This window comes from Musa acuminata, chromosome BXJ2-5 (genome assembly GCF_036884655.1).
Source record: "Musa acuminata AAA Group cultivar baxijiao chromosome BXJ2-5, Cavendish_Baxijiao_AAA, whole genome shotgun sequence".
Taxonomy (NCBI): domain Eukaryota; kingdom Viridiplantae; phylum Streptophyta; class Magnoliopsida; order Zingiberales; family Musaceae; genus Musa; species Musa acuminata.
Window position 1 is genome coordinate 3,757,175 of NC_088342.1, and position 15,077 is coordinate 3,772,251.

Sequence of the window (15,077 nt, forward strand, 5' to 3'; positions counted from 1 at the left end):
ATGACCGGGTACAGGAGTCTATAAAATTCGTCGAGAGTGTGGGAGCGTTTGTGTGGTGAGGATTAAACGCACACCAAAAGAAAGGCCTACTTTTGAAAAGGAAAAGGGGCGCCGACACAAAAGGCTTGCGGGGAGGATAACGTCGTCGTTCCCAATGTGTTTCGATAGAACGTTTTTGATCGAAACCAAAACTAGACAATTAACTCGTTAATTATTTTGGAATAATAAACGTTTGCTTGTGGATGATTTCGTCCACGAAATAAAATGTTCATCGTTTTATGAGCACATATAAATATAAATTACATTTATGATTTGTTATTCTTAGGAATTATCTTATTATTTATCTTTAAAAAAATTTAAAATCATATCTCTCCGGACGATCGATAAAATAGGATAAAATAAATAATAGTATCTAAATATAGTTTGTAAGTAATGAAATTTAAGGTTTTAGGTTTGAATTTTTCGTCCACCTCATTTAGACATCTTCCAGGAATATAAATCATTGTCAATTTTGCTGATCACAATTCATAAGTTGATTGATACAAACAAATGATATCAGGATTTAAGAATAATAAATAGGAAAATTTTCCCTTGAAAACAATAACAACATATAGGAGCCATTAATCGATGGGTGATGAAACCTTATCACAAACTAAAACAGATTTAGAGCTAATGATACATAAACTAAAACAGATTTAGAGCTAATGATACATAAACTAAAACAGCTACCAAGAGAAGAAGCTTCTTTGTTTGATACATTAAAGTAAAAGAGAAAAATTATCCAAGGGTAGGAAAAATATCCTTCGAAGACCCTTGTTAAGAAGCTCCAAGCCTTGCAGTGTAGGATGTGCAAGTGAAGAAGCTTGCAAGTGATGAGAGGAGTCTGGATCCTGAGGTAGAAGGACCAGCAGCAAGCAGAGAAAACACAGCTAACTATCGGCAGCGTAATATTGTGGAGCTAGCTCTGGCAACCATAATGGATCCACTCGAGTCACATTGCGAACATAGTTTTGGTTTGTTCGAACCAGCTCGTTGAAGATGATGCAGTCTGCCTTTGTACGAAACAACACCGACGAAGGGTGTACCTGAACGGTCTGACTACTAGATAAAGCTCTGCCATAAGCAACAATGTGTTAGAAAGTGAATCATAACTTGACAGAAGAGTGGCCATAGATGTTAAAATGCTGAATATAATCTCAGAGAAAATTGGTTAATAACATTAGGACCACTATATATATATATACACACACACAAATCCAATCTTGACAAAGGAATTGGTGTTAAAGGATGCCTTCTTATAACTAACAATCAGAGAAAAAAATTGATCTTCAGAGGATTAATGACAGTAGTTAATGAGTAGGCAGACTGAAATGCGACTTCTTTAAGTAAATGAAGAATATGAAAATGAGATATGCAATTGTGTCCTAGGTTATTCCAGTCATTAAGTTACTATTGTTCATGTTGTAGCAGAAGTGTGGCTTCTGACCTGTATGATCCATCTGGTTGCTTCATTGCTGCATTAAGGAAAAATGAGGCTGTAAGACACCTGCGGAACTGAAGCATATCATCACCACATGATGATGGAGAGAAACCCATCTGCCGGATATGACCTTCGATTTGACTGCAATAACAAATTTCAGAAAGCAACAATAATAAAAAAAGTGAAAATAATATTTCCTATCAGGAAAATTTTCATACTTGCATCAACAATTATGAATCCTTGCAGCATAACACAAACTGTGAATTAACTTGCATCAAAAGGTAAATTGTAATAAATTTTAGTTTTTTTAATGAGGTGACCAACCTATGAATGTCTCGCGCATGTCTTAGAGACCGATAATTGATAAAGTTCTCTCTGCACCATTTATTCAACTTTTTCTCCATTGTTTTCTCTTTGCTATTTGTGGTTTTGCTCTTCTCCAAGCATTCTGCAGATGCGCGATATACATTCACCAAAGTTATATGGTCTCCTTCAGGGCTTGAAAAACTCTTTCTAGCAGCTCTTGCCTAAGGGAATAAAAATTGAAACACTGTTCATCTTGTGAAAGTTCCAAGGCTTTAACCCAAGTACCAGAAGATTTAGTACAGCAGACTATTCTTTACCAGGAACTTACCACATGCCACACAAGCAAAAGAAAAAGTTCATTGATAATAATTATATTAACATCAGTTGTTTACATATAGCAATCTGAAAAAGTCTGACACAATAAAGCCTACACATAGCATCTTACTAACAATATGTTAAATTTAAGAGGTTTAAAATTTATTTATAAGATTGCAATTCTAAAGAAGAGATGATAGGTAATAAGCTAGCCATCCAAAAGTGACTCGTCACAAAATAGATATCAAGCATCAGATCATGGACAACAGATAACTCTCTCATGTACAAAGCAGAGTGCGATTAATGAAAGAAAACATATACCAGAACATGGTTCAAATAATAACACATAACTACCTAGGTTTCCTAACAAGATTCGAAGAAGATATTTTTTTTTCAATAGCAATGAGTCGTAATGTCCCAACAACTTGGGATGGACTTCATGGTTATTTTGTCACCATTGACCTTTGTAAAAAATAATATCTTTAGTTAAATTAAAAGCACTTAAATCCTTATTTATAGTTTCTAGTAACTCTTTTTTTATCTCAAGTTGTTTATACAAAATAACTTATTTATAATTTTAAAACAACCCAGCATAAGGGAAGGCCATGATGGATACAATGGATATACAAAATACACATACCAATATCTTGAAATTCATCCCTGTACAAGACCCACAAGATGGAACTGCCATGCCAAAATTATTGATCTTCTTTAATCCAACATTGAATATCAGTAGTTGATCCTCCCATCAGCGAACGATGACAGCAACCTTCTTCCCTGATGGCATCTTTGTCCAGCAGTAGCGGCGATTTCTTCCTCGGTGTCTTCCTCCAATGATAGCGGCAACATCTTCCTCTGACGGTAGAGGTGATGTCTTCCACTGGCTGCAACTGCAGCAGCTTCTTCCCCTCCCTCCCGGTATACCTCTCTCTTTCTCCTCCTCCCTCCTACCTCATACCTCCTACCTCTGCCCCGTTCACTACAGCCCCGCCCCGTTCAAAGGTATCTTTCAAGTTTTAGATAAATCAAGTTGATTATTTTTGTGCAAGTTTGTGAGAACAGCTGCCTGCTATGCTGTTTGCCTAAGTTTGTCAGAACAGCAGTTGCCTTATAGGTTACGTTGACCTGGGAGCACTCTAGCGGGGCTTGAGCAGTCCTGTTTATATTAATTAACAGCAGCTATTTATTTTTATTAATTATGATAAATAATTTTTAAATTGTAATATTCGGGAGCTTTTGACTACACTGATTCTGAAAGTTACTAAGATTCAAGACTACACAATTATATTATGACCTGAAAAAATATGTAATGACTTCAAAGATAGAGTATTCATGAATATAGGCTCCTAGTTATTACACATTAATGATAAGAATGTAAATTACTTGCATATAAGCCTTGCAATTTGGGCTAATTGCTAAACAACACTATTTTTATATTTATTACATACAAGCCCCTATGGTAAAGGGACGTACACAGAATACAAGTATTTGAGAAATTTAATATTCGTTTATCATTTTTTAAGCCCACAAGACTAACCTCTCATTTTCCATATCAGAAATAAAAATTTAATCTATGACAAGAAAATTAACTTTATCAAACATAATAAAGAAATGTTTCAATAGTCACAGATTCATCAACTAAGGGTAATGTCATAATGGTGTGTCATTTCATATATCTAGCTAGGCTGAAGTAGTAGGTCAGATTATAACCTGTCAAAAGACCATACAGGGGTATATGACAAGGATTGAAATAAAAAGAAAAAATAGTATTAGTATGCAAATAGCAATAACGCAAGGATCAAACAATAAATAAGCTAACACAAATGGGCCCATATGTAATTAACCCCACAAAATTTTTACCTCTTCCATTTTTTCACGAGGAAAGTAAAATATAGACTCCACAGAGAGCATAGCAACAACAATCAACATTTCTTCCAAGCACTTGAACTCTTTAGCCAAGATAAGTGCCTTTGAGTACATAGGGTCCAAAGGAAGCCGTGCCATCTGCTGCCCAACTGGACTTGAGAGTTTGTAATCATCACTCAAAGCCCCAAGCAGGAACAACTGCTCCAAAGATTTCACTATAGCCATCCTATCAAAAATTGTAAAAAAAGGTTTTACAAGGGTAGAATTTAACATGAATTATGCTAAAGTATCCAATGCAAAACTATACAAAGAACAGCAGCTTCCAACAAAACCTATAAATATGCAGCATAAAATGATACATACAAAGAAAACTGTGAAGCTCAAGATACAACTTTCAAGCTTGCACAATAAACGACTTGATATCAGTTGCAACATGATTATGAGAAAGCTGCTTCATGAAGGCAACTTGATTGGTTAATTATATAGAAATGCTGCTTATGTTATTGGCTTATTAACGTCAGACAGATCAAAGATATGGAGAAAAATAAAAAATCAAACTCAAAAGGTCATACCAAAGCCAGCTAAATGTAAGATAAAGATAAAAAATAAGTTCAAGCTCACAAACATAAGCACCAACCATTTCAGAGCAAAAAGAGTAAACATTTATTCTTGTATTATACATTATTCACTAGAGAACTTATCACTGAAAATGATTCTCCGAGCTTTCAAACATGAGGAACCCCTTACTCAACTTTTCTCACTCTCCAGAAAGTCATGCCTTGCACGATATTTAGCATTTAAGCCTGAAGTTTACCTTGAAGGTTTCTCCATGAAATCAAACCCAATGATATCATCAATACCAAGGGCTTTAAGCTGCAGAACAACATTTGAGAGGTTGCATCTTTTAATCTCTGGAACTGTAGAATCTGTAAGTTTACTAAACTCACTCTCTGGGTACAACCGGAAGCATTTTCCAGGTCCCTCCCGTCCGGCACGACCACTGCATCAGACATGAACAAAGTCCTGTTACATCAAGCAGTACCAAATAATAGCAGATTACAAACTGCAACTCCATCCAAGGCTGTAATCTGAAAATATTCAATGCATAAAACTATTAACACTCGGTAGCAGTAAGCAAGCAATTCACAAATTCTTTCTTGAGTTGGCAACATCATGAATAAAAGGATAAACAAAAATATCAATATATCTGATTGTTAAAAATAGCTAACAAAGTTTTCCAGTGTAAGACATTTTAGTAAAAAGTATCTTCAAAATCAAAATGGTGATAGCTGAGGGAGAAAATCAACTGGAAAGAATGATCAAGTCTCTCTTTCTGAGTTCCAAGTTCTAAAATTCCACGAGATTTTACAAACTAGCATTATCAGGGGGTTCCATTCATGATGACAAGTTCTAGCCACAAATGAGTAGTCTTTGCTACTCTGGTAGTAGTTGAAAATATAACTGATCAAGCAGTGTGAAAAATCATGAAGAAACAATCCAGAACAGGACTCGACTGTCAAAGTATCTAACAATGCCAACAGAATCCACAGCTATATTTTGAGGATCTAGCAGCTAATGTTAATTAATCTCTATTTTCACTCATCTAAGGAGAACCAAAATCATGATCAAAGTTATTCTACATGTGATTACAAAATCAGGAGTTGGCTTGCATCAATACAAGGAGTTAATGATCATAATTATTCCACCTGTTGAAACTGATAAGAGGAATCAACAAGGACAATCAAGAACATGTTAGAAGAAAAATGAGATGTTCTTTTCTTTTACTGTCCCCCATGAAAGAGGTCAAACGGATTAATCTGAAGATCAAATTACCCAGAAACCTTATGCAACTTCAGGACATCATTACCTTCTTTGAAGTGCTTGCGCTTTTGAGGTGGGAATGATAATCAATGACTCCATACCCGTTACTGGATTGTACGACCGAGCTTTCACCAGTCCAGGATCTATAACATACTTGATACCAGGTATTGTTACAGAGGTTTCAGCAATATTTGTTGCTAGAATTACCTATGCAGATCATGAAGAAAGTAAGATGAGCATCATGTCGATATATAATCATCATACCTTAATATTAATATACATTACCGAGACTACAAATAAAAGTTGATGCTAAGTGACCAGGATAACCAAATGCAACCCATGGATGAAGTAACCATCAGCATCAAGTCCATGCAATATGATCCAAGAAATATGCACATAGTTCATGAGGAAAAAAAGCATTAGGATGAAAGGCCAATAAGTGAAACTTAAATTTGATGCAAGTGACCAGTATGGCACATATACCACCACGAAAGAAGTACGATACAAGGAACATACATAAATTTCATGAGCAAAAATTAATCACATAAAGGCCAATAAGTCAAGTCAGAAATTGACATATGTGACCAGGGAAGTAGATCAGTAAAAAGATGGAATTTAGCAAAGTTTTAAATCAACTACTAACCTCCTCCTATACAGGGATTTATGTTCTCTAAACAACAAAATATCCAAGCTAGCAATATAGCGGTCAATCATTTAGTGAAGGTATTAAGAAAAGAATAAAATAGGAAGTCATCTAATTCAGAAAGAGAGAGCAAGGAAGAGATTAAGGACAGTAAAAGACAAATAATTTGAGAAGGAAAAGGAGAATAGCAAGAAACCAAGAGACAAATTCTAAACCAGCAAGTTGCAATCCATTATGACAATCTAGAATAACTTTTCATTTGCTAAAGTTTAGGGAGTTCTTTTCTGGAATAAAAGTTCTATTTTTCTTTACTTCCATTTCTGTAAAGAAAATACACTCTGCAGATATAGACTGGTCCTTGTCCTCCTCTCTTTGCATGTTTCCTCTTGGGTGTTGATTGTTACAAGTAGCAGTATGATTTTATCAAGAAATAATCAAGAAATCATATTTTATTTATGTTTAAAATGCTACATATTCAAGATATATGGAAATATAAAGTATATTGGTTATTTTCCTCCTCTTCAGTGTTTCACTTACAAAGACATTAATTCTCAGCTATAAATGTATCCTCTTTGTCCAGTGTGCTTCTGCACATATATGCACACATGCCAAGATTTTTGGGTCTGAGAGATAGACTTTATATATGAACATTACTAAGACACTTATCATTTAAAGGGATTGGATCATTATTTATCACATACAGATGAATGAATTAATCTATTATAAAAAAATGTGGTACACAACACATCTACTACCGTACTGAATTTGCATCAAAATGCAAGATCATGAACCTGCATAATATACTTACTTTCTGGAATTTAAAGTAATATAATATGTCCAGTAGCAGCATTGATGCACAGGAACCATGGACAATTTGCATAAATTAGAATGCCTCAGTCCTTCCGTGATCCAAACTTGGCAGCACTCTCAGAGTCTCAGTAGCATATTAACATCATAGAGTACCACAGAGATATGCCAATTTCAAATGCTCTCCTTTGTTCTTTTTAGTGCTGATATAATTAGAAAATATAACCATTACCACTATATCAAAGGACTGTCATTGCTATTTCCTTAACATGCATTTATTTCTCTTACAACAGGCATGGGAACATTTGATTATTTCTAAAGCATTACTGGCAGACTAAAGTGGAAAACAAAAACAACTTCAGTTCCATCTGTTCTTGAAAAGAATGAGCTTTTATTGAAGTTTAACAGCAGGAATAAGACGAGACAGAAAAGGTCATATATTTCAAAATTCAAACTACATTGACTATCCACAACACATCAAATCTTGAATAATTGCAGAACAAAGACAATATGCTCTTTAAGAATAAGCAGAATATTTTGCTCATAGAATGATATTTCAATATCAATGAACTTTAAATATGAATAGAAGATCTGAGTTGCAGTCTCAATATCAAGATACCATGGTAACAATAATCTTAAAGGATCTTTAGCTATGTCCTAATTGCTATAGTTTGGTTAATTATATGTTATTTACAGTTTGATTCAGAGTACATTGATCTTATATAACCACATCACCGCAACAAAACCTAGCAGAATATTACACGGGGCAGCAAGCCTTTACAGCTAATGACTGAAATGGGAGAAGGAACAAGATTTATGGTGTAGATGCTCTTATGTTGAACATGTATAATGTCAGGTAAGAAAGCAGCACAAGAACAAACTAGGAGTATGGTTTCAGACTGCAATTTAGTAATCCTGCCAACAAGGCTGCAGTTGCCTAGTTCTCCTGTTACCCGAACATTAAATTAAGCATCATTTTTTTTTGTAATAAGAAAAAGGTAGGTTTCAACAGAGTTCAAAATTTTAAGAGCTTCATTCACATAAAGAGAAAACAACAGCAGAGAGCAACTACCAGAAAGCATAAAAAACAAAAACTAGAGGAAGAATTCTACCCAAAAGAATATTGAAAAGTCAGTATTATAATAAGATTCATAGTTATTTTTATGATGGCAACTCATAGTATAATCATTTGCATAATGCATAATATTTGCAAACAATTCAATAAAAAAGAATAATATCATGATCTCTGCACCATGATGAAGCACAGAAATCAAAAGAGTGAACACTGTCGAAATAACCTTGCGAAAACCAGATGGAGCAGGCTTGAAGGCATTCATTTGCTGCTCTGAGGGAAGTGACGCATAAATAGGGACGGTTAAGAGATTTTGACTGCCATCAGGTAGCTGCCGAATGCGATCATGGACAAGTCTTTCAACTGATTCAATCTCCTCTTGCCCAGTCAAAAATGCAAGAATGTCGCCAGAGGCCTCCTCCAAATGTATCTATTAATACAGAGAATTGCTAAAATCGGTATATGCAATGCTGAAGGGCCAAAACAGTGTTACTTTCAACTCAAAACTTCAAAGTAGCAAAACCAAAATTCTACATGCATCAACTATGGGAGAATCTCACAGCCTTTAAGTTCAAATGTTAAGTTGCAATTGGGTGTCCAAAGTCTCATGTATTGTATGTCCAAGGAAATAGCATGATGAGAAAAGAAACTAAGAAAGAAAATTATGCTATGTGGAAGCATAAAATATCTACCTGGAAAATGGTAATCAGGGTAGCATCAAGATAATCTGGTTCAGGTTGGTAAGTATAAAGTACTTCCACAGGATACTGGCGCCCGTGAACATGAACAGCTTTGGCACCACCAAAGTACTCAGAGAAACACCTTGCATCCAAACTAGCAGACATAATGATCAACTTCAAGGAAGTAGATTTTGCGCTTTCACTAGCCTTAAGAGGACTGAAGCTTCGGGACTCATCCTCTCTTCCTTTGGCATTTGCCTTAATAAAATTATGCTGATTAGTGGTAGGATGAGACCTTGCAAGTTGCACTTTCTTCAACAACCCCAGCAGTACATCTGTATGGACTGTTCTTTCATGAGCTTCATCGACAATGATGATGCTATATCTAGATAGCAATGGATCCAACAGTGCTTCCCTGTAGATACATAAAACCCTATTTGTCAGCACAAACAGTTTAAACAAACAAAGCGGGAAAAGAACATGTTATTACATGATCATGATTTTACTTGTGGTGAGCATATTGTTTACTAAGACTTATTGGCATGATCATGACCATGGCTCGAAATACCACCAACACAAGTACCATGTGGTATCTGCCAATCTGACGCTGAATCTGCATGCAGATCAGAGCTTTTCACGTGGTTCAGTTGGGTTCACAGATTACCAACTAGTAAACTGAATAAACCGGGCTCACAGTCTGATTTGAAATTATCATTGTTTAAGTTTAGGTGCCAACCAATATGCCGGCTTAACATGTGTAGGCACATGTTGGCCCATAGGTCTGTTCAGCAACTGGTATGGGTCCAGTATCAAAATCTAAAAGTATGCCTATGACAAACATAAGGATGTTGTTTGATAAGCACTTATGTGACATTCAAATGTGATCATGGAGTAGAGGAAAATATCATAACATCTATGAAAAACCCAAAGGTACTTATAACTTTCACGTACTATGTAGCTTTATCATTGCCTCTAGTCAAAAATGACCATAACCGACTAATGGAAGGACTTCTACTATACTCAAAACTCAAAAGTCAGAAATTGTATGTAAAATCACCTTTGAAACATTTTGTAGTTATAGCATATATGGGTGTCACCAAAGCCCATATATAATTCTTTATGATGGTTGTACACAACTAACAGAATTTTTCAAGGCAAAGAATTGGCCTCTAAATTAAGTCATAGCATGGAACAATACAAAAGACGAAAACTGAAGTCAGCTCAAGTCCCAAATAAGGCAACATGATATATAATTACCTAAGAAGCAAACCGTCTGTCATGTACTTTATCCTTGTGGAGCTGGATGTGGCATCCTCGAATCTAATGGAATAACCAACCTTTTGGCCTAACTCGACATTACATTCTTCAGCTACACGTTTTGCAACAGTAACAGCAGCAACCCGCCGAGGCTGTGTAACTCCAATAATTTTCTCATCACGGCAAAATCCAGCATTGTACAAAAATTGGGGTAATTCTGCAAGAATTATGGAAGTGATCATGACTACTACAGCTAAACACAGAAAGGAGTGAGAACAAATCAAGATTATACAAGAAAGAGGAATGGAGAAGCAAATGAATATAAAAAGAAAACTGAAAACATGACAATCAGGTAAACTTTAGATATTGTTGCGGACTAATCATTTCTTAGATGCCAGAGCAAGTGACAAGTGCAGATGCAGCTGAAGATTCGAGTAAGAGACAGCATTAAAGAAGGTGAACGTAGGAAGTGCCTTTATAGTTTATATACATACATAAATACATATATATCAAGGTAGGAAGCACCATCTTCTGCATAATCAAGTGGTATCATGCCACCAGAGATTGTTCAGGATGCCTAGCTCATATGTTCCTCCTAATTAATAAACTATGAATTTAAACATATGCTCCAGAAAATAACTTTACTTCTGTTTAATATTTATGTAGCTCTTTAAATTTATTGTGCATGTAAGTTTCATCCAGAATTAAACATAAACATATTCTGTCATTTGGAAATATTATTTTTAGCATATTAATTGATAATTGATCATCCTTAAAAGTTAAATCATTAGCTGTCATATTTATTTTCATATGAGGCATATTTTAATGAAACTAAAAGGTATGGAGAGACCAAATGCTCTTAGATTTAGGCATGGTTTTTTACTCTTGCGCACAAGTTAGCAAGAAGGACACATACTGCAAAACAGAATGCAAAAGATCAATTTTCATGAAGCAAAATAGCAATAGCATAACTAAGAATCCAAATTGTCTCAATATATTTCAATCTCTTTCAATAAATAAATGACGGAAATAACATGAGGAAATGAAAGGAAGGATACGTACCCACAAGGAGCATTCTGTAAAGAAAAAAAATGAAGATATTTGCACAGGGGTGACCTCAAGATTTTACAATGTAACAAAAGCGGCCTCATGCTTAGGGTATTAAGATTCAAGAGTTCTTTTTTTCTTTTTGGGGAAAATTGTCAAGGTTAACACAACGGGAGAAGATTACAGTCTAAATTCAAAAGTCAAGCATCCCTTTTTGACATGTTGCTATCTTTCACTCTCCTCCATCCCTTTATGACATTTTCCATCATTTAAAACCACGAATGAAATTTTGCACTAAAATATTCATGTCATGAGCTAGGCTTGTACAACAAAGACCAATGAATGAAAAAAATGCTAACAGTTAAGGCACGGTCAATTGCAATGACAAAGAAAGAAATTATTGTAATCAAGATGTGATCAACTAAATAAGAAACATCGTAGCAACACTACAATAGAAGAGGAGAGAAAACTCACGAGTAGTCTTCCCGCTTCCGGTCTCCCCAACAATTATCAGAGTGTCATTTTTTCTCACTTCCTCCACAAGTCTCCTCTCGACTGAGAACACCAATCATTAAAACGAAATACAAAATAAAATAGAGTTAATATCCAAGAGAAAAGGAGTCATCAATCCTGCACATATCTAAAAAAAATACTAGCTAAAATGACGAAATTAAAATTCGTGATAAAGAACATACCTGATGCGATAGGTAATGACTTCCTGTGCTGTAAAATCAACTGCCTCCTAAGATCCAGACCAAGGAGGCGCGTAAATAACTTAAAGGAATAAAAAATAGAACGATAGGGAACTCCAAGGGGATCCTTGACGAAAATGCAGTGAAGAAGACTTGCTTACCTGGCTAGAACTTGTTGGTTTTTACAATCTCCATTGGCGAGCTTCCTGCCATCTTGCTGATCCTTGGAGGTGGAAATATTGGGAAAAGACGGCATCATGGAAGTAAATTAGAGGAGAAAATTTTAAGATGGCACCAACTGATTTCGCTTTGTTTGTAAGTCAAGATCTATCCTTTCCCAATAGGGTTCTACGACGGCAAGTTCAAATTGGGATTGTTCCCTCTTCAATCTGCGTGCACGGCACGGACTAACACAACATGCACCAGCACAGGTTCCGCCGGTCAGATAAGAACCCTAGAAGCGCCCCAGCGTTGTAAAACACCTCGTCGCCATCGCGAGGGACAGAAGGGGAATCGCGACGAAAGATTGCCTCCCACACTACTGCCCGCGCTCGTCGAAGCCGAGAGAGGCGCGCGATTGGAGCAAAGATGAGGAGGAGCGGAAGGAGCAGGATCGGGGCCAAGCCCGACGCCGATGACACCGTCTAGGCGCCGGCGGCAGGATCGCGCTTCTTAGTGTACTAGCGAAAGAAGCCGAGAGTCGAAGGCTTCGACCTGGCGCCCGTTCCGTTTTCTTTTTCTTTCGGATTGACGTGTAATCCTAATCCGAATCTGACGCTATCGGATCACGTTTTGGCGGGGCGAATTCGAGTTAGCTGTCGTAGGGTATTGGACTAAAATACGTACCCGGTCCATTAAGCAGTTTACTGGATCCGGAATAAATCTCTGTTCCCAAAACTATAAGACAAACGGGTCGGACTTATCTAAGACGACCAGAGCCAACTGACTTGAGATTTGGGTCCAATCCAAATCGAGTCACAATACTCTTAATTCTGTTACACGTGACGAAAAATCTGATTGAATTCAATCAGAAAAAAAAAAAAAAAAAGTAATAGCAAATCATAATATTTATTCTCTGATAAAGCAGCAGTCTAATTTAAGGTACAACAAGAAATACAAGAACATCAAGGTGGGCTAAGAAAAAAGAAAAGAGAGAGAGAGAGAGAGAGAGAGTCCGGGTAGATTAAGAAAAACAAATTTGGTAAGTTAATTTGGATCGACCAACTAGTTGGATCTTCAGGAATTGACATCGAAGTTCAGTCAGGTTGATCTTTTCGAATGTGTCAATCATGAAGGTGTCAATCTAACACTCATAAATTAAAAAATTAATTAATTAGGGAAACATCATTGATTAAAAATCTAATATTAAGGATTATTTAAAATAAAATATATTTTTTTTAAAAAAAAGAGTATCTTGGATCGATGTAAAGAATGGTTTTCGAACGAGAGTCGTAAGTAGAGCAAGAGCAAATCGTTGCTGTTGCTGCTGCGATTGCTGTTGTTGTGAAGGCACAGATATTCCTTTCGTTCCCCTTAAGTTCGTCATTCGTTCTTCTTAAGTCTGTCGACTGTTGGCATATCAACGAAGACTATCACGATGAGGAAGATGAGAATTGGCCGTAGAGCCTCTTAGGAATTTGATTGTAGCAGCGTTGGTCGCTGGCCAAAGGTAAAGGCGAAGCTTTGCTTTTCTTAACGACGTTGGTCGCTGGCCAAAGGTAAGAGCAAAACTTCGTTTTTCTCATTGCTCTGATACCATGATGGAAAGAATAGAAAAAATTTCTCATATAATTAGGAAAATATTATCTTATATCACTTGCATCACATATTATTCTTGCTGGAACCCAAATTCTAATGGAAGAATCCGCCCATGGATCTCCAAACAAGTTGTATGATTAGCTGAACCTTCTTGCCAAATTCTAAATGCTATAAATCAAGCGACGGTAGGCACGAAGTTAGAACTGAATCATTCTAATTCAGATATCTAATTTTCATCTTTTATTTTTTTGGTTGCTGAAAGGTGGATTATTTGGATTGAGAATTGAACGAAAAGGGTTTGTTTTGAGTTCGACAGTCGAGATCAAACAATTTTACAGAGTTTGGATGGGAGAGAGTTAAGAATAAATATTTATTTATTTGTACATTGTTGTAAATTCTAGTATGATTTATCTACTATTCCGGTAAAGATCAGACACTCGATATATCATAAACTTCTAATTAAACTTGAAAGAGATAAAACTATGATATGAAGTGAATTATGATAAAAAATATTATGAGAAAATATCATTGACATCTTGATTAGCCCGATATAATTTAGACTCAAGTGTTTATGAAGTAAAAACATTGAACTCCTTATGTGTGTCATTTATACGAAGGCTAAGATTGAAATAGGTTTTATAATCTAATCCCTCTAATGCTCAAGTTAGTAACATAAAGTATATGGGTATAGATACGAATAGAAAAAAAAAATCTTATTTTTTTTTATGTTAAAAAGAGTTTTTATACATGATAGTAAAAGATAAGGAAACTTATGATTATTCTGATCATAAATGATAAGAAAAAAATTTATTATTTTAATAGTCATAAATAGTAAGAAAAAAATTTATGATTATTTTTTTAATCATAAATAATAAGAAGAAAGCTTACTATTACCTACTAATTTTCATATAAGCAAATGGATACATAAATAATCTCCCATCTTCTTTTTTTCCTCTGTTAGATGATAATTAGTGTATCTCCCATCAATACTTTTTATGCAAAGTCACGGTAAGGTTGGCTTGAGACTAAGCTTCATTTTAAGATCAGAAGATGGTGCTTACATAGTAATCGTCGGATGCAAATACATCAACAAAGGAATATAATGAAGTAATAATTACGGTACTTAAAAGGAAGTTTTTATTATAACTTTTGCTATAGCCGTGAGAAGATAATGTCATGTCTCGATGCCGTGAGAAGTTTTTATTATAACTTTTGGTCAGACAAATGAGAGTGATTCAGATAACTAAATAGGTGAAGAATGATAGGGATATAAAGAGGAATAACCTTTGTATATGAATAAATACTAGAAGATCATAATACGCAGCGGAATAAA

At 35.5% G+C, this 15,077-nt stretch overlaps 1 protein-coding gene across 1 annotated transcript; it reads right to left on the bottom strand.

The window, feature by feature from the left end:
• Positions 1 to 555: 555 nt before the first annotated feature.
• Positions 556 to 12,705, bottom strand: LOC103983981 (pre-mRNA-splicing factor ATP-dependent RNA helicase DEAH10). The gene is made up of 12 exons (XM_009401365.3): positions 12,148 to 12,705; positions 11,990 to 12,036; positions 11,769 to 11,849; positions 10,248 to 10,464; positions 9,003 to 9,405; positions 8,537 to 8,740; positions 5,835 to 5,995; positions 4,782 to 4,967; positions 3,962 to 4,193; positions 1,805 to 2,007; positions 1,487 to 1,621; positions 556 to 1,113 (listed from the first exon to the last, which is right to left on the bottom strand). The coding sequence occupies exons 1-12, from the start codon at positions 12,243 to 12,245 to the stop codon at positions 930 to 932; spliced, it is 2,151 nt and encodes a 716-aa protein (XP_009399640.2). The 5' UTR covers positions 12,246 to 12,705; the 3' UTR covers positions 556 to 929.
• Positions 12,706 to 15,077: the final 2,372 nt, after the last annotated feature.